Below are 23,880 nucleotides of genomic sequence, written 5' to 3' on the forward strand. Positions count from 1 at the left end.
ACAATCACACTGTCATTCATTAAAGCCTTTTGTGTTGCCAGACAGTAGGCTAAGGAATTTAGTGAAGCTCTCCTCAGTATTTTAACCTCACCATAAATATTTGGAAGGCAGTGGTAAAAATGAAGCAGAGTGATTATTTAATTAAAAGCAGTTTATCAAACTATTTTAATTTGATCCTAAAGAGAATTAAACTATACTCTATTGAAGTCCTTTAAGAGTCTTACTATGAGTCTTTGAGTTAAATAGATTCAGGGAATGGATGGATTGTGCTGCTTTAACAATCTCTATTTGGAGAAACTGATTTTTTTTTTGTCTTTCAGGGTTGATCAACTAACATCTAGTTGGATCACAGCCAAGCCCAAATTTCTGCCATACGCTAAACTGATGCAGTAAAAGGGTTGTAAAACAAATTTTGCACAAAATTTCAAGGAAATTAGAGCTGTCTTCAGCTCGGTTCTCTCTAAACAGAGGCTGTGCAGGAAGAGGTGGCTGGACAGTTGAAACCTTTACAGACACGTTTGAAAATGGCTGAAAGGTTCCTGACTGTACATTATTATTTTGATTTTTTACAATTTATCAGAACATGTGATACAGTGGTTGTGCATTATCCTAACATGGGTACACGTGATAGTTTTTTATAAAACAAATACACGTTTAAAATTATTTTAATAAGTTCATTTTTGTCTGAAACATCATGAAGTGGGTGAAACACCGGGCATGGGTTTCCGCATGTTTGATTGCCTGCGTGATGGCGTCATCGCGGTCGGCTGCGTCTTTAAGGACACATGGAAGGAGGGCGTGTTCACTCTCACCACAGCAGGAGGCTCTGTGAGTTCTCGTTTGTGAGGATGCGGTGGCAGCAGCTGGTGTGATTCTCCACCAGCACAAAGGCTGACACGAGCTCGAACTGCACCGACAGCAGATCTGAGCCTGAGGTCTCCTACTTTACTGAACGCGCTTCCTTTGTTACCATCGACCCGCTGGGGGCCCGGCAAGGAGCTGCAGCCGGCTTTATGAATGGATGCTCAGTAAGTCTGCGTGCTTTTGTGCCTGCATTTGCATAAACGGCCTCGTGTGTGTGTGTGTGTGTGTGTGTGTGTGTGTGTGTGTGTGTGTGTGTGTGTGTGTGTGTGTGTGTGTGTGTGTGTGTGTGTGTGTGTGTGTGTGTGTGTGTGTGTGTGTGTCCAGAGGGATGCAGAAAAGCGTGGCTGCTGACCTGTTTTTGTCCTGCGGATGACCCACCCAGACTCCGCTTTTACTGTAACGACCAGCCAGCGTTTTGTGTTTTCTGTGTGATTTATCTCTTTACTGAGAAAGCGACAAGATTCCAACTTAGCCATGTATTCATTCATATTTTAAATAATTGTGTGTGTGTGTGTGTGTGTGTGTGTGTGTGTGTGTGTGTGTGTGTGTGTGTGTGTGTTTCACATTTCCTTCCTGTTGTTTGTCTGAGAAAATGTTGGACTTGCAGTTTGAACTGACTGGAGTAAAACCAGAAACATGTCTCCATCAGCTGTGGTGTTTGGGAAATACTTGTGTGAACTTCAAATTCACAGGTCACTTGATTTTGAAATTATAAACTGGAGGGGGGGGGGGGTGGCATTGAGCATATGCTCTGCTTCTCCAGGTCATCCCTCTTTCTGTTTACTTTCTGCTGAATGTGCTTGGCCAAGGTGGCTCAGTGTGGTGGGTTCCTTATTTCATAGTTGTTGAAGGAGGTGTTCCCGAGTCTCTGTTTTAGTGACAAATAGTGTGGTTTAGTTTAGTTTTTGCACGCCTCTACTCTGATCTGTACGACCCAAAACACACCGGGGGCTTTGTGAGATGAAGGTTGATGTATTTGGTCAAACGGGTGAGTGGCATCACTGGGATTAATGTGGGACTGGCTTTAGCCTGTTAACTTTTCTTAAAGGCTGCCTTTCAGTGGAAGTGAAGCATTCGGAACCTGCTTTGTGTTTTATAATGGAAAAAAACATTCAGTTGCACCCATCAATGCCAGAAGAAGGTGAAACTCGCTCCTCCTTGAGGTGTCAGACGCGTTTTTCTTGTCGCTGCAGTAGTCCGACAGCTTTTGTAGGCTCACGACCCAGGAAGCACAACCTGACCATAACTGTGTTTGCAACAGTGCACATTTGTGCTGTTTGCTGTTGATTTTGGAACTAACCAACAGCTCCAACATGCTGCTGTGGTCTGGGTGGAGTGTAACTGGGTTATTTGTGGGCACTTGCTAGATGGTCAGACACCCATGCTTGAGCATGTTTGCAGTTTCGTGCTCATTTTAGGCGAAGTGTGTGTCCTGCTCAGCCCTTTTACATTCCAGGAAATACCAGAATAAACACTTTTTTCTGAATCCATGTTAGACAGATGAGTGGATGTGCAGAGACTAGGCTTTGCTTCTGATGCCTTTTGATGATTTTACAAACATCAAAGGCTCTGATAGTTACAGTCCTTTGGGGGAAAACAGTAAACTTTTGTTCATTATTTAAAAATCCTTATCATCCAAACAGGACTTCTCTAAGTACGCCGTGTCTCCTGTTGGAACATTGTGTCTGTTCCTGTGTCTTTTGTTTGTCTGCATTGTTTTCTGGCCTTTTCGGCAGCAGCTTTGTGGCCCTGTCTACTGAGGTTTGTTGGCTGAAGGAAATGTTTATTCTTTAGTGCTGTCCTGATTTTTCTATTCAATTCAAGTTTATTTATAAAGCGCCAAATCACGACAAGAGTCGTCTCAAGGCACTTCACATAGTAAACAATCCAATACAGGTCAGTTCATTAAGTCTATCAGTAAAAAGTTTCCTATATAAGGATCCCAGCAGATTACATCAAGTCACTGACTAGTGTCAGAGTCTTAACAGCAATCCTCATACTAAGCAAGCATGCAGCGACAGTGGAGAGGAAAACTCCCTTTTAACAGGAAGAAACCTCCAGAGAATCCTGGCTCAGTATAAAGGTTGGTTTATGCTTGACGTGTCCGTGAGGTCCGCGTGGAAAATTTGCGTCATTTTAACAACTACGCCCCTCCACCGCGTCTCCGCACGGCCCAAAATTTCCGCAACGCGCACCTAGGAAAATTTCTAACCACGCGGACGGTCGGACGCAGAAAAACATGGCGGACCGGCAAGAACTAGTATGGCAGAGGTTGGTAAATACAGACATTTGTATGATTCAGCTCTCAGAGATCACCGTGATCAACATGTTGTTAATAATTCTTGGAGAGAAATAGCTCGCACTGTCGGAAAAGACGAGGACGCTGTTAAAAATGCTGAAATGCCATGTTGTAAACAGTAATTTCTACTTCTACTATGGTGTAGTGTTGGGTGCACGCCGTAGAGCTCCATGCTGCCCCCTACAGTTTGGGAGAATATTGGCTCACCGCAGAGACGAGCCGCACGAACCATAAACGCTGCGAGTTGTGAAGCGCGTTCCATCCGCGAGCCGCATCACCGCGCGGAAAGTGAATGCGTCAAGCATAAACCAAGCTTAAGCAGCCATCCATCATGACTCACTGGGGATGGAGAAGACAGAACACACACACACACACTATGTGTATGTATGTATGTATATATATATATATATATATATATATATATATATATATATATATATATACCAAGTAGTGTGTCTATGGTTACATTGTGATTTCTTTGTAAATGTTCTATTTAGTAAGAGGTAAACTTTATTGTATTTATCCTAGTGAATCTATAACTAAATGGCTAAACTAGTAGTAGCACATTCATTATCAAAGAGAGTAAAATGTTATCAGGAGAGGGAGAATATTTAAGTGGTTAGCAGCAGTGTGCTAGCCGATGGCCCCCTCCATGAGGCCACCACAGCTCAGCAGAACATCGTTGTAGCTTCTTCTGGGGAGAAAAACACTTAGGTTAACAGTTGAAATTGCAGGAAATAATACAGTTAAGGAGCAGATTGTAGAAGAAAGTAGTCGGGTGTGGAAAGTGGTCAGTGTGTCCTCCAGCAGTCTAAACCTATAGCAGCATAACTACAGAGTAGGGCTGCAGCAATCGAATCTCTTTTTCGATTAACCGAGTACTCTAATAAATTACCCTTTTGTGTTTGTAAACCATTATATAAAATAGCATGTTATAAAATATGAAAGACCTCTCAAAATGAGCAAGCAATTGCCAGTTATTCTTCAAGTTTTATTCAAAAGAAAGTTTGCTTAACTTCAGCACTTCAACTTTACTTCACAGTAAACAAATGCGTGTGCATTTGACTCGAGGATTTTTTGTACTCGAATTATTCGAGGTACTCGAGGAATCGTTTCAGCCCTACTACAGAGATAAATCTGGATAACCTAGCCTTTTAGATGGAGGCATGATGGAGGCAGGGCAAGGGAGAGCCGTCTTTACCGACTGTACACTCCACCTCCCTCTACTCCCCCAATTGTCCAGATATAGGCTAACATCAGATTTTAACCATAGGCCCTATCAAATAAAAATGTTTTAAGCCTATTCTTAAAAGTAGACAAGGTGTCTGCCTCATGGACTAAAGCTGAGAGTTGGTTCCACAAGAGAGGAGCCTGATAGCTAAAAGATCTGCCTCCTATCCTATTTTTAGATATTCTGTGAACCACCAGTAAACCTGCAGTCTGAGAGCGAAGTGCTCGGTTAGGAACATATGGAACAATCAGGTCACTGATGTATGATGGAGATTGATTGTTAAGACCTTTATTTGTGAGAAGGAGGAAAAAGGAAATCCTACAAACCTGTTTAAAATGGGATTTGAATGAGATGTCCAGGTTGAAGATAATACCAAGGTTCCTTACTTTATTCTCTGAAGCCCTTTTCAGATAGACATTCTGGAATATGTGTGGACAATTCAATCCATTTTTTTTAACCTGAACTGTGTTTTCAGACACACCACTTTTGTACCGTAACTTGTCTTTTCACCTTTCCACCTTGTCCGTAACAAGTCCAGACCTGTTACTAGGGGCGTCATCCGGTTAATTACGGAAAACGTTATCCGGATGTTTGTATTCAGACACAAAGGTCTTACGGACAGAGACCGGAACATTTCCGTTTTTCATGGTCTGTCTGAAGGGGGCTCAAGACTAATTTAATGCCATTCAGGTCAGGTGATTGACTAAGCAGTTTCCTTTTCTAGATAAGCCTGTAATCTACCTAACCGATTAGGTTCATCAGGGTTAATGGATGAATATAACTGAGTATCGTCAGCATAACAGTGGAAGTTTATCCCATGCTGTCTAATGATTTTAACCAATTGGAAGCATATATATAGCAAAAAGAATTGGTCAATTTTTGCTCCCTGTTTCTTTGCCTGAGTTAACCAAACTAGTTAACTCTATGAAGACCTCTGCATGCCCCCTCCACATCTTACCCTCATCTTTGTTTAAAAGTGCTTTTCAGTCCATCGGTCCCAGCGTGCTCTCTATAATTAATGCTTCTCTGGTCTCTGGTCAGGTCCCTGCTTACTTTAAGAACGCTGTAATCCACCCGCTTCTTAAAAAACCGAGTCTCAACCCCTCTCTCCATAGCAGCTTCAGACCCATCTCTAAACTTCCGTTCATCTCCAAGATCTTGGAAAAGGTTGTGGCTAAACAACTCACAGCTGCTCTTGATGAACATAACATCTATGATAGCTTCTTGTCAGGTTTTCGTAGAGCTCATTCTACTGCAGCAGCTCTTCTTAGGGTCTCTAATGACCTTCTGTCTCACAGTGATGCAGGGGACTGTTCTGTTCTGGTCCTGCTGGACCTGACTGCAGCCTTTGACACTGTTGACCATCACCTGCTACTGGAGAGGCGGAGAGGCTGGGTAGGCCTATCAGGATCTGCTCTGGAGTGGTTCTCCTCTTATCTCTCTGAGCGCTCCTTTTCTGTGGCCGTCTCCAAGTTTAGGTCCTCCACCACCTCTCTTACCCATGGTGTCCCACAAGGTTCTGGGCTGGGTCCTTTGCTCTACCTCCTCTGTCTGCTTCCTCTTCAGCACATTCTGAGCTCCATCAAAGGAATCTCCTACCATCTTTATGCAGATGACATCCAACTGTACATCTCCCTAAAGCCCCATGAGATGTCTAAGCTGCAGCTGTTACACACCTGCTTAGACTCTATCAAAACCTGGATGGCTGGGAGCTTTCTTCAGCTGAATGAAGATAAGACAGAGACTCTCTTGGTCAGCTTGCTTCTCACACCAAACCTTCTGTCAGGAATCTTGGCATGACCTTTGACCCAGCTCTCATCCTGGATTCTCATGTCAGTTCTCTTGTTCACTCTTCCTTCTTCCATCTCAGGAACGTTGCTAAGCTGAGTCCCACCCGCTCTGAACTTGACTGTTAAGCTTGGTTTATGCTTGACGCATTCACTTTCCGCGCGGTGATGCGGCTCGCGGATGGAACGCGCTTCACAACTCGCAGCGTTTATGGTTCGTGCGGCTCGTCTCTGCGGTGAGCCAATATTCTCCCAAACTGTAGGGGGAAGCATGGAGCTCTACGGCATGCACCCAACACTACACCATAGTAGAAGTAGAAATTACTGTTTACAACATGGCATTTCAGCATTTTTAACAGCGTCCTCGTCTTTTCCGACAGTGCGAGCTATTTCTCTCCAAGAATTATTAACAACATGTTGATCACGGTGATCTCTGAGAGCTGAATCATACAAATGTCTGTATTTACCAACCTCTGCCATACTAGTTCTTGCCCGTCCGCCATGTTTTTCCGCGTCCGTCCGTCCGCGTGGTGAGAAATTTTCCGAGGTGCACGTTGCGGAAATTCTGGGCCGTGCGGAGACGCGGTGGAGGGGCGTGGTTGTTAAAATGACGCAACTTTTCCGTGCGGAGCCATGCGGACCTCGCGGACGCGTCAAGCATAAACCAGCCTTTATCCACACCTTCATCTCCTCACGCTTAGACTACTGTAACTCTCTTTTCACGTGTCTGAGCAGAACCTCCCTGAACCGTCTACAGGTGGTTCAGAACGCCTGCGCTCGGCTTCTGACCAAGTCCTCCAAACACACCCACATCACCCCGCTTCTCCTCCAGCTTCACTGGCTGCCAGTCAACTTCAGGGTTCATTTCTAGATCCTGGTTCTGGTCTATAGGGCCTTACATGGACAAGCACCATCTTACATTGGTGATCTTCTTAGTCCCTACACCCCCAGCAGGTCCCTGAGGTCCAGTGATCAAAGCCTACTGGTTGTGCAGCACCAGGCTAAAGGTCAAAGGTGACAGATCATCTGCTGCTGTGGCCCCCAGACTCTGGACCTCTCTCCCCCTGAGCCTGAGATCAGTGGACTCAGTGGTCTCCTTCAAAACTCAGCTGAAGACTCACTTGTTCAAGCTGGCTTTTGTATGACCTTCTTCACCTCTCTCTCTTTATTCTGCTCTCCCCACCTATTCCACCTTCCTCAGGATCCACTGATTTCCCTCTTTCCCATTGACTCTCTCTCTTTCTTAACATTTTTTAATCACAATTGTCTATTTTTGCTCATTTAAAATATATTTTTAAACATTTTCTAAATGCTTTTTTATATTTTTACATTTTTTGTTTTTTGTGAAGCGCCTCGTGATTTTTATCTTGAGAGGCAAAATGATACTTTCTTCTTCTTCTTCTTCTTCATGTTCCTGAAGCTAACACTTAAATCATCACAGTGATCTGTTTGCTCCCAAAAACATTTCCATCCTCATAAATTTATCCCATAATTCCATCATAGATTTTGAACGGATTACCGTATGGCCAGTGGGCACACCTGTATACTGTGGGCTTGTACTTGTACTTTTATTTACTGTACAGGAAAGGCCTTTAATGACTGAGACATGTCCAGCTCACCTTCAGTAAGTAACAGGATTTCCCTTTTCAGCTCATTAGTACATTTTTCCCAAGTAGACTCTTTACCTCGCAGACTAAAAGCATCTAAAACCAGTTTAGCTGTTACATTTTACAACTCTGTAAACTTTGCAATAGGACATTTGGATTTTTCCATGTTGTGGAAATTCTGTCATCGACTTTTCTTCACTGCCTCCAGGTCAAAGTTCATGCTGAATTTCTGCAGCATTTGTAAACTTTCCAGGTCAGTTTGACTGCAGATAATCACAAAGGAATATTTGACCGGATCTTAGTTCAACTTTGTGAAACTTCAGTTGCCAAAATTGCTGTCATGCAGTGAATTTAGACACGTTTGATAAAACTTAAAAGTCTAATTTTGGTCAGAGTATGTTTTTGTGGTCGAAGGTTATGTAAACAAACTGGAGGTGGACCGATATTGGTTTTTCTATTGCCAATGTGTGGGAGAAATGGCTGACATCTAGATGTTTTCTACCTTATTTTCATGCTAAAATGTCACTAATTACATCAGTTAATGCATAAAACCCCTGAAGCCGAATTTGTGTTTTAACTCTAAATTTAACTTAAATCTTACTTTTGTGCACTTCTCGGTGCAAATGGAAGATGGCTAAATAAAGTTAATTTAGAGTATTTGTTATGCAGATGTTAGTAGTGAACATAAAAATAATTTTAATTCAATTCTGCAACAGCACCGAGCTGCCCGAGGATATGCCTGACTTTAATTGGGCTTTACCACGAACAAATATCGGCCGATGCTGATGTATAAAATGGCAAAATTTGCCCCGCTATATCGGTCTACCCCTAGACAGAACCATGAGTGTAAAAGGCAGTTAAATCAGAGTTGGTAAAACCAAACAGAACTAAAAAAATGGAGTTTTTTAATCAACTTTTTTTCTCTTCTTTAATTGTTTATAGATAAATAACCAAGTAATGATAAATATATAATTATAAAGTTACTGATTGAAACCTCCTCTGAGACCTATAGACGCCCCCTAACCCTAACCAAAGCACGAGCACTTAAAGTCACGTGCCATTTTCATCCACTCTCACTCAACACCATAAATGTTGATTTTCAGACCTCTGAAGAATTCCCTCGAGTCTTAGCTTTGTTGTGGTACCACTGATGTTTAAATAAATCCTTTAGCTTCTGATTTATTCAGTTCATTTTGGGTGTGTTATTCTTGATCAGATCTCAAACGATGCCTAGGTTTTACGAGGTTTGGTGTTTATTATCATTTTGTTTTCTGGAATTGGGTGGGGACGTCCTGGTCCAGCTAATAACAATCTCGTCAACTTTGTGGAGAACATTTTAAAGATTTGTCATGAAATCACAAAGTTTCAATAAAACGTATCTTGCCTAATTCATCTTCATTGTTTTTCTTTTTGGAAACACACACCTGATGGAGGTTGGAGTGAAACGAGAGCAACATTTGTCTCTTTAGGTGCCTTGTGTGCAAGATAAAACAATCAGAAAAGGTTGGCGTTTCTCCGCCATATTTTTACAATCTTTACATTTAAAAGTAGGTGTGATGTAAGAAAAGGTTTGTGAATGTGTTACTTACAAATGTGATTTTATTTAGTACCAATGACTCAAAGTTGCTATATTCTACCAAATATTTCCGTTTTTAATGATTCCAGATTAAAAAAATCTTCCATGTGTGTTCATGGACGTGTGTCAACAACACAGAAACACCTTAAATGTATTGTCAAATGAACTTCACCGATGAATGTAAAGGCTGAGTTTCATAGGTTTGCCCAGAGAAAAGAGTGATGGACAGTCGGTTTCACCTCTGGTGGTCCACATATTCATTTTCAGTTTGAAAAATGTTATTTATGCAAACAAGTTTGGTACTTTGAAGCTGCTTTATCTTTTACTTTCTACGGGTGTGAGCTGCTCCTACTTTGTAATTATAACACTGGACCACTTTAAATGTGAGCAGGCACAGGGTCCCGTAATTTCCCTGCATTCTTGGCTTTGAGGAGCATATTTTGGGTGCTTCACAGACACCGACGCACTGCAGACACCTGGGCCTCAGGTTCAGCCTGTCATCAGGTTGTGACTCAGCTGCCTGCTGCAGAGAACATCCGGATGTGTTCACTGTGGAAGATAATCAGATAAGTCAGAGCTTCTTTGTGCACAGATGCACTCTGTCATGGGCAGATTTTGAACACATGGTGATGTGCGAGCACCGCCCCACATCCTTGTAGCTTATTAAACGGAGTGCTGATGGAGATAGGGACTGCTTGTTTGGTCGGTGCTGTAAAACAGGCGTGTTTACTCTGAGCGGTCAGGAAGGGCAGGCTGGTTTCCGGTCAGAACGGAGGCTTTGCTGCTTCATTTTTACCACACTCTTCCTGTGGACATGTTTCTCCATTAAAACTCCTACATTTATGTTTGTGCAGCTCTGCTGGAAGGCTCTTCACTGCTTTTATGCAATTGTCAAATCCCAACGGGCTTGTGGTTTTAGGCGTATCAAATGACCACCAATTCTGCAGACAATTGCTTGTAACTGACCTAGTTGTAATTGTTGACCTAACCGATCTGACTCACCCACTCACTCACTCACTCACTCACTCACTCACTCACTCACTCACTCATCTTCTTAACTGCTTTATGCTTTTAAACTATTAAAATGATCCTTAGTGGCTGTCTCTGGTGCTCTTAGTGATATTTCCCGTGTGAATCAGCTTTTGCTCATTCCTTCTCATTATATTGAAAGACTCTAAACGCCCAAGTGTCACTGATAAATTTTCCCGTTTTACAGATGATGCAAACGTTGAGCATTGATGTCTACAATTTCAGGAGTGGGACTGAATTCTGATCAGAGATGATGGCAGACTTGGAATGCAACATTGTTTTTGTTTACGAAGGCACCAAACTGCCAAAAAATGGCATGCTTGTCAATCTGGCTTGACATGTAGTGTGTTTCATATTTGATTTTGATAAATGGGGAGTACCAGAGGCTTCTCTGCAATCTACTTTTTGTGTCTGTAATAAAAAAATTGCCGTCGGTTTCATCGCAGTGGAGGACATAAAAAAGAAAGATGACCTGTCGCATCAGTAGGTTGGCTTGACAGCAAATGTAACAGAAACAAGTAAGTTGTAGGAGGTCTAACCGCGTGCCTCTGACTGACTTGGGCCACAAAAATACGTGACATACAAACAAGTTCTAAGGTAATAAAATCACCACCACTACTGGTGTTGCTACACCTATGTTAGCAGCTAACAAGAGGTAAACTTTACTGAGGTGACTCCATTCTCTGCCATGACGTGCTTCCTCTTAAAGTGCTTGTGCATCACCGATGTGCTCCCGTGAAAGAAGAGTTTCACTTTGCAGAGTTTGCAATCTATGGGCCTTTTTCTGTCTTTGTATAATGCTTCCAAACTTTTGAGCTACGTTGCCAATTTGCCATGTTTTCTTTCTCCTGTGACAAATGCTGATCTGGACGGCCACTACTGCGCAATTAAACCAACCAATCAACAAGCAGTCCATTAGCATATTCATGTCCTGGCCAAGTGGGAGGGGTAAACGGCTCTTTTCACAGCAAGGCTGATTTAGGGGGTTTAGAATGGCCTGTATCAGGGCTCCTGGGACAGATGAAAGCCCAAAAAAATTCTTATGCTTCTTAGAGATTCAAAGCAGTGTTTGGATTGCTGATAAACTGTCCCCTTTAAGTAAATGTTGTTATTGGCTAAACCACAGTTAGTGTGACTCTTTAGTAGGGATGCACCGATCAGGTTTTTTGCTGCCGATACCGATATCAAAGAATGCTGATCACCGATACCGATCACGTGGATTGGCCAGAAATTTTCTACAACATTACAATGAGTGCTACAAACTACATAATCTGGGAATAAAGGAAATGTAACCTAATCTAAAATGGTCTGTATTAGGGTTGTCTCGGTGTGAAAATGTAACCTCACGGTTATTGTGACCAAAATTACCACGGTTTTCGGTATTATCGCGGTATTTTTTTTAAACGTGCTACATTTTCACACAATTAAATAAACCCTGTATGTCAGGAAATATTGTCCTCAGTTTGTGTCCTTCCAGTGAGCTTTGCAGATGTGGGAAAATGTCATCAGGCAGTAATCATTGTTAAATTCATAATTATTCTCGGAGAGAGACCAACTCTTATCTGCCCCTGGGAGCCCGGTAATGCATAGCGTCATTTCAACATGGCGGTGTCCGCGACACGGTTTATATGCAGGTAGCGGCGCTGCGGCTGCTTTATATAGCGACTCGTTGCATTCTCCCTCAACCCAAATCCTCGGATCACACATTTTAGCTAAAGCGCTAACGTTAGCTTGCCTTGCGTTGACTGTAGAGTTGTGGGTGATGGTCACGCAGATGTGTCATGAGATTTGAAGCGTTGCTGCCTTTCACAGACTCTTTTTCTGCACGTGCTGCAAACAGGATAGCCGTCTTCTATCAACTGTCCCTCGGCATTCTTCAAATATCCAAAAGATGCCCGTAATTCCGACTTTGTCTTCTTTGAGGGATAATAAATGTCCCAAGTGCTGCCGTCTCCTCCTTTGGCCATTATTTCAGCTTAAGCTTCAAGAAAGTTTTGGTCGTAAACAACAAAGCGTGCGTGTACCGCCGGTAACTTCAGCAGATGATACGGTGGCTGGTAAGGGTCACCGCGCCTACACCGCAGCCACGGTAATCCACCAAGATAATATAGTTTTTTTTTAAAACAAGACAGTTATTATTATTGTCAACTTTTTTTTACCGGGGTTTACCGCTACACCGGTTACCGTGACAACCCTACCTGATCGGTCTGCTTTGATCTATTTTGAAAACTCCGATCAAAATCGATAGGGGCGCTATCGGCCGATTGGGATCAAATGCCGATCCATCGGTGCATCCCTACTCTTTAGTAGAATAACCTGCCACCATTTTGGTTTCTTGACGTTCTCAAATGGTTTGGTCCATCTTCTGTGGCATCATATTTAACGGCCCGACCACTGTTCCCAAGGGCACGGTTCTGTATTTTCCCTCTACTTTCTCCCCTACCTAGCAAGACTGAGTCAGGCCAGCATCATGATTCTGGCTGCTGATTTGCTAGTGGGCGGAGTCGCTGTTTGCCTTGTGTTTCTCTCCTGCAGCCATTTCCTGGTGCGGAGTCTGACAAAAAGCCATATAATTGAACTAAATGTCCAGCAACACCAACATTTTTCAGCTGAGTTGTGTTTATGTGCACTTTCATGGAGCTGGCATGGGAACAAAACTACACTCAGATGGGCTGACTCAAACCACGCTGTACAGAGCTGTTTTAGGCTGAGTAGTGCTCCTGGAATCCAAGTTTGGATAAAGAAGAAATAAAAAGTATTTCAATGTAAAATGTCAGTAGAGCTACTTGCTTCCTCCCTGCAGTATTTATCTCAGAGGGCGTCATCTGCTTGATATCTGTTGTTCCCATTCAGTGTGATTGAGAGATAATGTGATTTCCACTGTCTGTCCTAGCTGCTCCTTCTTAAATGAGACATTCAGGCCTGCTAACTGGGTTGCAGGGCAGATGCCACCCGCTAGGAGCCATTTGTCTGCTTAATTACCAGGATATGTGGATGATAGTCTATTACTGAACAACTGTGTTGCCCCTGGTGATGTTGTGCACTAGGTTTTACTATCAAACAGGGTGCTTCGCCAACAGTTTTCTCTATCCTAAAGTCTTTTGCCCTCGGGTTGTCCATCCAGGTCAGTGATTTTAAATGAGCCCCACTACAGAAGCCTTCCTCCCCCTTCCAGAAAGTCGAATATACACAGGACAAATTAAGCACGCAGGCGGCACATCGATACCTCATTCTTGTAAAAGACCGTAAGTCATGTTTGAGAGTTAGTGCATTGCTCTGGGAGTGATCTCTTGTGTATTAGTATTGAATGGCCTAGTTTTAGAGTATTGGCAACAAGTGAAAAGTTATAAATGCCTTAAACACAAATTATCCAGGAAGTCAATATTTTCCTTGTGATGTGAAGCTGCAGTTTTTCTTATGTAATTCGACTCTGGGTCCTCTGATGTATTTTTTTTTGCCAGCAGAGCTATAAAAACTTAATGGATGTCTGTTAATTATAGCAGCAATATTTGACTCAGTGTCAGCTCTTAGCCGCGGTGTTTTCACTCCCATCAGTCTCTAGTGTTAAATCATTAGAGCCTTTCTGTGGTTATTGTTTTTGTATAAAGTGGATCAAAAATCATGCTGAAATTATATATTTGAGCACAAATAAGTTTGCCTTGTTTGTTCTCAGTGGCAGACACTTATCCAGGTCCGGGTTGTGAGGGCAGAACTCCTAACGGGCAAGCCTAGTCCACCCCTCACAAACTTCCAGAAATGTCATTTTTGTGCAAACATGTGAGAAGGCAGTGAAGCAGCTATAGAGGCTATTTGGGGTCATTCCCTGTGTGCTCGTGTTTGTCAGTTTCTGTGCATGCAGCAGAGAAATACCACATCCACATTAGTCAGCCTCATAATCTGCACTTATCGTTGAGAGGACTCGGGACCCGAGGTTTAATGTGTCCAGCGGTGCTTTCTGAGAAGCATCACTGTCAAAATGAGAGGATGCAGATGTGCCTCAGTCAGTCTTCTGTCCCTTCCTGTCCCTCACTCTCTGCTCATGTTGCGATCAGATCAGGAGTCTGTTTATGAAGCCAGACCTTCACCTCCTCCCCCCCACACTCCCATAGCTGTTGCTCGGTAGTTCCCACGGTTCCTGCTGTCTTCTCAGGCCCTCTTTGCCCCCCCAGCCTCCGTTTTCTCGCACTCACTGGTTCATACTTCTTAAAGGTTTACCAACACTGTCAGCTTGGTTCGTAGGTGCAGTGATCCTGCTGGCCGTGAGGGGGAGGGGGTTGCAGGAGCGTCTGGATGTTTTCAGAGTGAGCTGACGAAGAACAGCTTGTCTGGTGGGGTGAATGTGCCTGAAATGGGCACCAGAGATTTTCAGCTTGATCCTGGCCTGTTAGGGGAGTGATGGTGCTTCAGCATCCTGACTCGTCTGAGCAGCGAGTACCACCCAAGAGTTGCAGGGAAACAAGAGAAATGTATTTATTTGTACGGTTGGGTGTGAACATTTCTGTCATTACTCTGCCATGACCGCAAAAGAACTGGCTGTTTCAACAACAAACGGGTATCTTCAAATAAATGATGTGTGTTGCTAAAGCTGCCTAAAGTTTTAGGAAAGCATGTAGCGTGAGAAAATGTGACACTCTTTCACACACTTTCCTGTTTTCTCTGTACCACAGGGACGTTTCTGTGTTTTACTTATTCCCCCCACGGCTAAGAAAACAAACCCCCTAAAGGAGCGAGTGAATAAATGGCTGACCGAAAGCCATGTTTGGCACGCTGGCATGATGAGTAGACCTGAAGCTTTCTGCAGTCGCTATGGCAGGAAATGCTGTTGCTTGCAGCAGATTGTTTCTATGGGAACCAAAGCAGGTGAACAGGAAGAGGAGCAGAGGTTCAGCTGGTGAAGTAGAGGGAGTGGGGGAGGGAGACATAAGAAAGAGGTCAATGCCATATTTAACAGTTGAGTCCTTCCGTTGACTTCTGACGAGAACAACGCTCTGCTTCTTCTGAAAGCTTGTTTAGTGGGAATCCAAAGTCAATGTTAAGTTGATCGCTTCTGTGTAAGCAGCAGTTAAAAATGCAATTAATGTGCAAGACGGAGAGGTGCCTAGTGAAGACGGCATGGAAAGCGTTTTCTTTAGCCTGCTTTTTTATTAGCATGGAGTTGTCTCCTGGAGTCGGCCATGCTTTTTGTGTGGAAAATGCTTTCATTTGACCACCATGGCCCACGACCCACCACGGCCGTGCTGGGTTGGGTAGTTAATGAGACACCCTGCCCTGGCCCTTCAGTGTGCCACCTGAAGAGAGGAGGAGGTAATGTTGTCTGACTTGCTGCCTGTGGTGAGATTTCCTCTGTCTGGCCTTTTAATATTGTATTAACACTTTGCTGTCACTCCAACCCGTAGGGGTTTAAGCCCTTTCCTGTCAGAAGACCATGGCTAGGGAATGTATCTTCTGCTTGATCTCAATCCTTCGCACGTTTTAATAATTCATTCGTATTGTAAGTTGGCACAGTTTAATTTTTTTGACCGTTTTGGTTCTTTAGGCTCATTACAGACGTTCACTATGAACATGTATTTTAGGCATTCGGTGGTATTTGCCATCTTTAACACTACCATCAGTTTTGTTTTACAGATATTGTGTTGAAATGTAGAAATAGGTCTTCGTATTGGTGTGAGGTTTTGGACAACAATTCTGACGTTCCTCTTTGACCTACTTTAAAAAAAACCACCAGGTCACACGGGCAGCCCAGAAGTGACACTTGTTATCAACTCGTGTTTTGTTGGTCAGACGTGTCATCTGCTGAACATGCTGTTGTTGAGTAAGTCTTTGTCTGATCTCACCAGTCACAGTTTTAGGTTTGCAACCAGGTGATTATTTTTGGGAAGGATTCATTGCCCCCCTCCCCCCGCGCGCTCTTTATCCCTGATGTGACACTTGCGGTTTTACATCTTCAGATCGGACCTTTTCACATGGGTGAAGATTACAGAGCTTCCCCTTCTCCTTTTAGAACACCTGATAACTTGTTGACTGTAGAAGTGTTTGAACTGAGGATCGGAGCTCCTTGAACTTTCCCACTGCCCCAGGTGTTAAGGAAATGACTCCAAGTGATTTGAGAGTTTCTTCAGTCAAGATCACTTACAAAAAGTAAGAGGCCTTGACTCGAGTCTAGGGTTGTCACGGTGTGAAATTTTAACCTCACGGTTATTGTGACCAAAATTATCACGGTTTTCGGTATTATCGCGGTATTTTTTTTAAACGTGCTACATTTTCACACAATTAAATAAACCCTGTATGTCAGGAAATATTGTCCTCAGTTTGTGTCTAAATTTTGCCTAAAATGTGTTATTTTGTAATTATTTTTATTTGTTTACATTTTTCCCCTTTCGTCTTTAAAATACCAACATTTGCCCATAACTTATTTTTTGTCTGTTTGATGTCATCATTTTAAAAATATTAGATCAGATGATACTCAGTACTCAAGTAGCCTTCTAATCAGATACTTTTTTACCCTTACTTGAGTAATAAACCCTATATCAGGAAAATATCGTCCTCGGTTTGTGTCCTTCCAGTGAGCTTTGCAGATGTGGGAAAATGTCATCAGGCAGTAATCGTTGTTAAATTCATAATTATTCTCGGAGAGAGACCAACCCTTATCTGCCCCTGGGAGCCCCGTAATGCATAGCGTCATTTCAACATGGCGGTGTCCGCGACACGGTTTATATGCAGGTAGCGGCGCTGCGGCTGCTTTATATAGCGACTCGTTGCATTCTCCCTCAACCGAAATCCTCGGATCACACATTTTAGCTAAAGCGCTAACGTTAGCTTGCCTTGCGTTGACTGTAGCGTTGTGGGTGATGGTCACGCAGATGTGTCATGAGATTTGAAGCGTTGCTGCCTTTCACAGACACTTTTTCTGCACGTGCTGCAAACAGGATAGCCGTCTTCTATCAGCTGTCCCTCGGCATTCTTCACATATCCAAAAGATGCCCGTAATTCCGACTTTGTCTTCTTTGAGGGATAATGAATGTCCTGAGCGCTGCCGTCTCCTCCTTTGGCCATTATTTCAGCTTTAGCTTCAAGAAAGTTTTGGTTGTAAACAACAAAGTGCGCATGTGCCGCTGGCAACTTCAGCAGATGATACGGTGGCTGGTAAGGGTCACCGCGCCTACACCGCAGCCACGGTAACCCACCGAGATAATATAGTTTTTTTTAAAACAAGATGGTTATTATTATTGTCAACTTTTTTACCGGGGTTTACCACTACACCGGTTACCGTGACAACCCTACTTGAGTCTTCCGCACAAATAAAATAGAATTGAATTCATTTTAGAACTTGTGTGTTTTACTGTTGCCCCATTAAATGAAACCGCTTTAACTTAAAGTAACTGAAATCCAGAGCAAGGATGGGCTCATAAATGATTTAAATATTACCGTTTGTACTATAGACCCCTGACACATGATGCCACGCCCCACCCCAGCTTCTGACAGGAGGGCAAGAGGACAGCCCTCCCCCGTTGATCACTGTTATCTGTTTGCAAATAATAATATAAATATTATTTATATAAATAATAGTTTTTAAATAAATATGTACTATTAACATGTTTCTTATTCAATTCAAGTTTATTTATAAAGCGTAAAATCATGACGAATCGTCTCAAGGCACTTCACATGGTAAACATTCCAATACAGGTCAGGTCGCTGATCTTGTCCATTTGCTTCCTTACAAAATGGTGATTTATGGACAGCTAAATAAAAGAAATGGCTGAAAACAAAATACATCTTTAAAATAATTCTAATTTTGAGTCACATTCCTGGTGTTTTAAACCAACCGCAAATTATTTCAAGCATTCAGAAAAATTTTTTTTGTATAAAAATACTAATTAAAGAGCAAGTAACACCTAAATTTACTTGTTTTTGCTGATAACCTGTACAGATGAGTGTCTAATGGTGCCGTACACATATGTAATCATTAGTGTGGCAGCTTAGTGCAACTTACTTTAAATGTAATAATTCTGCCCAAAACCATAATTCTATTCTCCATCTTCAGGTTAAAACTCCGCTCCACATTTACGTAGAACCAGCTGTGGCTGATGGCTAAGCTGAAAAACGTGACGTTGTCACCAAAGTCTATCACTGCCTCAGTGCCGCTTTCTCGGTCCGCCAGGAGACGCCTCTTTCAGAAGCGTTTTCCTAACAGCAAGTGTGGATGAAATACGTCTCCACCGATGCATTGACCCTTACTTTAAATAAAATGTGTCAAACGTTATCATTGAATCATTATTTCATCATATTTGTAGTCAAAAGCAAGTTTTTCAGGAGAAGCACTGATTAGAAAAGTGTTTACGTTAAGAATGTAATGGAAATAGTCTCATTGCTCATAATTCTAATAATTAAGTCTGAATTTTGCAGTTGTGACGACTGGGCTGATTTCATATGCACTTTCCACGTATCACCACCAGGGAATGCCAAATCACCATTCTTGTGCTTCACACCAACAGACCGGTAATAACAAAAGTGTTCCAAAAACGTGCTTAATGTTCACCAATATTTGCACATTCAGCATTAAAAACAAACAGAGCTCATTTCATGAAGTAAAAGCATTAACTCAGTCTTACCTTTGCTGGTTTAAGGTTGTAATAATCTGTGTTATAGTAAAAGTAATCCACTTTTTTACATGCAGGAGTGTTTATAAGTCATCATTTTCCAGTTCTTCATAATAACTAAACTCCACGAGATGAACTCAGCTGCTCTACAACAACAAAGGATGGTGAACTGTGGAGAACTTCCAGTTCTGTTCTGACCTGAGCTGAGACTCTGCCCTGCTGGTCTCCTTCACCGACGCTGTACCTCAGCACCCAAAAGCTCTCCTGTGGACTAGCCGCTACTGGGTGTTAGTGTTTACAGTCCAGTGGAAGAGGGATCTGGACACTACCTGGATGGGGAGGAGTGGGGCGAGATGATGCCAACAGTCCCATTCAGCCATTTGTAATAGTTTACCAGAGCTGAGTGGAAGAAGCAGCCGAGACAGGAAAATGGATGCATGAAGCCAAAAGTCCTACATGGTCAAAGCTCCAAATGATTGTTTAGCATGATCTAGTCCCCTTAGGACTTCATCGAAGATTGTTAATGTCAAGTTCTATAGATTGAGCTTTATGTAATTATAAAATATAGTTTAACGCCTATTTTTTTGACATCTAATCTATCTGTGGAGACTGCATAAACATTTGTCCATAACAGCACATTTTTATTGGCTCAAATCGACTTGGTGTGCTGCCAAAATTCCTGTTTGAGTTTTCCGTCCCTCATGCATCACACTGTTCCCAAGCACAATTCTGCGGTGCTCCTCTAAATGTTTTTGGTGCATTTGATTGGCTGATTCTCAGATGAAGGGAAGACCCTGCTGATCATGGAAGAGCTGCCTCAGTGCTTCGACTCTTGCAGTTCATGGAACATTTGGAATTCCTGGAAGTCCTTTTTATGGGTTAAAAGAAATTAGCAACCTAATGTGACGCTTTAGATACGTTTTACTGCTTTTACTTACACTCTCTGAACTCTGTGTAATTTATTGTTATTTATTTTCAGGTTCCCAAGCTGACTGCAGTTCAAGAGCGTTAGTATTCCTTCCAAGGAGCTCACACCTATTGTGGACTACCGCTACGTCTGATCAGCCATCATGCCTATCCTAAAACAGCTGGTGTCCTCTGCTCCAGCTAAGCGTCGCTCTCGTATGGACCTGACCAGAGAGATGATTAGTGCCCCTCTAGGAGACTTTCGCCACACCATGCATGTAGGCCGCAGTGGTGATGCCTTTGGAGATACGTCCTTTCTAAGCACACGCTCCGGGGAGGCATCACCTGAGACCACATCCTTTCCTCGGTCTCCTCGGCCTGGTCTCTTGTCGCGTACCTTCAGGAGCAGCAAGCGCTCCCAGTCAGTGACCAGAGTGGACCAACAGGGAGAAAACGGCCTGATGGTTCCTGGAGGATCGCCCACTTTAGTCAAAAATGCCATGTCCCTGCCCTTTCTCAATGATGAAAACCGAGGAGATGGCGCAGTTTCCAAGAGCTTGACATCCAGTCCGTTTAAGCAACACGGGGAACTGGACGGTGCAGCTGCAGCCACAAACTTCCTGGAGGTGCAGGAGCAGAGCTTCGGTGAACTGACAGAGCTGCCGGAGAGCTCCACTCACTACGGAGGGGGAATGAAGCATGCCGAGTCTGTCATGTCGTTCCATGTTGACCTGGGACCATCAATGCTGGATGACATCTTGGATGTGATGGTGAAGGAGGAGGATGATCTTGGCTATGAGGAAGGCAAGAACAGTGAGGGCCATGCCTCACCAGCCATCAGCACCCACAGTGAGGAAGAAGATGGTGTAGAGGGGGAAACTACTGAGGAAGGGCACCAGCAGGTGAAGCTAAACAACGATGCAGGAGGTCTGCAGCAGGCCTGCTCCATCGATCTGAGGGCTGAAGATGGAGGGCCTCACACTCCAGAGATCCGAGCCAAGCACCTGCAGCACCTGGACAGCTGCTCCATGTCCAGTTCCGGTTCTGCTGCTTTGGATGAGAAACCGAGCATTCACTGCTACATTGGAGATGCAGACAGTGCCACGTTCAGCGCTCCCCCAGAAGAGGAGAGCAACTTCTCCTCCTTCTTGGAAGATGAAGATGATGAGATTCACGTATAAACAGTTGGGTTCTAGAGGGAATTTGTGTCCGTTTTCACTGATTTCAGACTCTGTAGTGGGCTGCTCTTGGGGAGAAGATGGGACTCTGGTGTGGGAACTCCTTTAGAAAGCACCCTGCTTGCGTCTGTGAACATTGAGGCAAGTGAAATGAATTGGACGACACTTTCTGAGCAACATTCCAGAAATGAACAGAATCTGCTGGTTAAAAACCAACTTTAGCAAAGAAGAACATGTAACTAATGCCCGGCTCAGCATTTTTCTCCTGTTCTTCGTTTGGGTTAGGGTTGGGGTTTCACACCAGCTGTGGGGCGTCATGCGGCCCGAGCCGCACAGAAGGCCCAGCCACAGGCACGTCTCCAGTGGGTGTGCTCTCGCTGTGGAGAGAGTGTGAGGCCCTTTCATCAGACAATATTATCACAGACCTATCTGGCTCTCCTCTCTTTTTCTGACTTGTTACTCAGGGTTTCCATGGCAACGCCCATAGGTCGCCATTTCCCAAAACTAAACCCAGACGTTCTGATCTGTTATCGTTTTACTGGATTTCAGCTTTGTTAGAGGTGGTGCATCTGGCTCAGTGTCGGTGTTATGACAGCAGAACAGGTGAATGGATTACTAACCTGTGGTCAGTCTGCGTTCTAATCTAAGTGATTTACACAGACCGACTCCATGACTTCTGCTTGTTTCTCATATTGGAACAGAAGAACCGTCTTTAACCACTTCCTTCCCTTTTTGTCTTTGGCTGCAACATCTTAGCTAGACCAGAAAACGTGATTTTCACTACATATGAGCAGGGCTGTAGAGAGAGAGTGTGTGTGTTGGCAGGTAAACTATTAATATTTGTTGTTTGACTAATGTTTTTATCTTAAAAAGTGTGTGTGCTTGTGTGTGTGAAGCAGGGATCAAGATGAGGCCACATCCAGCATTAGATGCAAGAGAATTAAGGAAGGATTTCTGTTTTTTGTACAAGTTGCACCGTCATTGCAGCTCGACTCTGCCTCTTGCATCATTAAATCCACGAGGCTTACGTGTGCTGATTGATTTCACTGCCTTAACTGAAACTGACAGATGTGCCAAATTATCATTTTCTTGCCAAAAGTCATTTTAACTTGTGAAAACCACTTTAGAAGAGAGCCTGTCGAATAGTTGTCACGCTTTTGTCTTTATTTTAATTGCTGTTAAATGAAACTGAATATTTTGGCTCAACGGTTTAAAAGAACCAGTCAGGAGAGCGTTTGTGTAGCTGGATATGCGTCACTGACACACTACACGGTTTAATCAGGTAGCCGTCAAACCTTTGGGTGATCCTCGTGTGTTTAGAATGCCTTACTGTTTTTGTGTATCTGCGTTTTTTTCTGTATTTGTAAAATGAACCTATATTTTTCAATAAAAGACTTACAATTATCTTGTTTTTATTTGTAGTTTTGTGCATCAGGATGATTGTTGCACTGCTTGAACTCACTCAGCAACTTTACTAAAGGAATTCCTGGAGTGCCGCCTTCGTTTCCTGCCTCCTTTCTGTGGCTCTCCCAGGGGAGGAAGGAAGGAAGGAAGGAAGCAATAGAGACCTTAGTGAGTTTAGGGGGATGCACTTTTAAGTGTACAGTCTGAAAACAATGTGATGAAATGTGTGAAGACTCCTCGTTATGAAGCAGCTGTCGGTTGGAGATGGATGCTCCTGGCCTACAAAAGCTGCCCTGGTAAGCATGGATGACGGGTAATTCCTCTCACCCTGCTGGGTGGAAGACGGATGAGTCTCAGACCACGGGCCTGCTCATCATCATGGACTCAAAGCTGTTCTGTCACTTTGGATTTTCCCCACCATCCTTTGGCTTTTCCCGCTCCTCCTGCTTTGGTTCAAGTTCGCAGCATTGTGTTTTGTTAACACCGCTGCAGACAGATCAAGGTGTTCGTCGTGTTACCCCCACCAGAAAGCTGCTGGATGGTTGATGCAGGCTTTCATTTTGTGTTAGAGGAATCTTAAATCTCTTTCACATTGTCATAGTCACAGTATTTCAGTGTTCAACCTGCCAGAGGGCTGGAAAAAGTCATTATTCTTACACTTGTGGTAAAACAGGCCATTTATATTGATTGATGTGGTCAATACAAGCCAGTGGAGTTATTGATCCCCATTTTCTCTGCCTGCATCACATCAGTATTCTTCTAATAGATTGCTGGATTTATGTTTGTCTCTTTGAGGAGGGAAGACTAAATCCTCAATCGGCCTCACTTTAGTATTTGATTCCAGAAGTTCTGGTTTTTAGTCATTTCTTGTAATTGAATTACATATCTGTCTGGCGTGCTACCACCCTTTACTGAAAACTTGTCATTTACTGCCATCTAGTGGTTGTGGGTAGAACTGAGCTGCTATTGGGTGTGTGGGGGTTAACCGGGGGCCACAAAGAGGGGCTCATGGCCCATTTACCATGCACTCCAGTCCACCATGAGGATATTTCCCATCTCTCACCAGAGCATTTCCTTTGCCATGACGAGTTCTAACTACTTCACTAACTTTGATATTAAATGTTTTTAAGGCCAAAAATGATCAGTTTCTAAATTTAAATGAAATTTTCTTGAACATAATGTGACCATAATGGTCCCACTTACCCAAACAGTAAGACTTTGTTCCAGAACACACACACACACACACACACACACACACACACACACACACGTGTCTATCTTTCTATCATAGTGAGGACTCTATTGACTTCTGTTCATTTTTGTGACTCCACCATGCTTAACCCTAACCCTAACCAATCTACTCCTAACCCTGAACTTAACTAAAACTTAAATCACATCATGC

General features: G+C 43.2%; 1 protein-coding gene across 1 annotated transcript; it reads left to right on the plus strand.

Moving 5' to 3' along the window:
- Positions 1 to 804: 804 nt before the first annotated feature.
- Positions 805 to 21,271, plus strand: cdc42ep4a (CDC42 effector protein (Rho GTPase binding) 4a). Its single transcript, XM_054731333.2, has 2 exons — positions 805 to 1,028; positions 19,970 to 21,271. Exon 2 carries the CDS (start codon positions 20,061 to 20,063, stop codon positions 21,075 to 21,077), a length of 1,017 nt encoding a protein of 338 aa, XP_054587308.1. The 5' UTR covers positions 805 to 1,028; positions 19,970 to 20,060; the 3' UTR covers positions 21,078 to 21,271.
- Positions 21,272 to 23,880: the final 2,609 nt, after the last annotated feature.

The sequence above is a fragment of the Nothobranchius furzeri genome, chromosome 5 (assembly GCF_043380555.1).
Source record: "Nothobranchius furzeri strain GRZ-AD chromosome 5, NfurGRZ-RIMD1, whole genome shotgun sequence".
NCBI classification, from domain to species: Eukaryota; Metazoa; Chordata; class Actinopteri; order Cyprinodontiformes; family Nothobranchiidae; genus Nothobranchius; species Nothobranchius furzeri.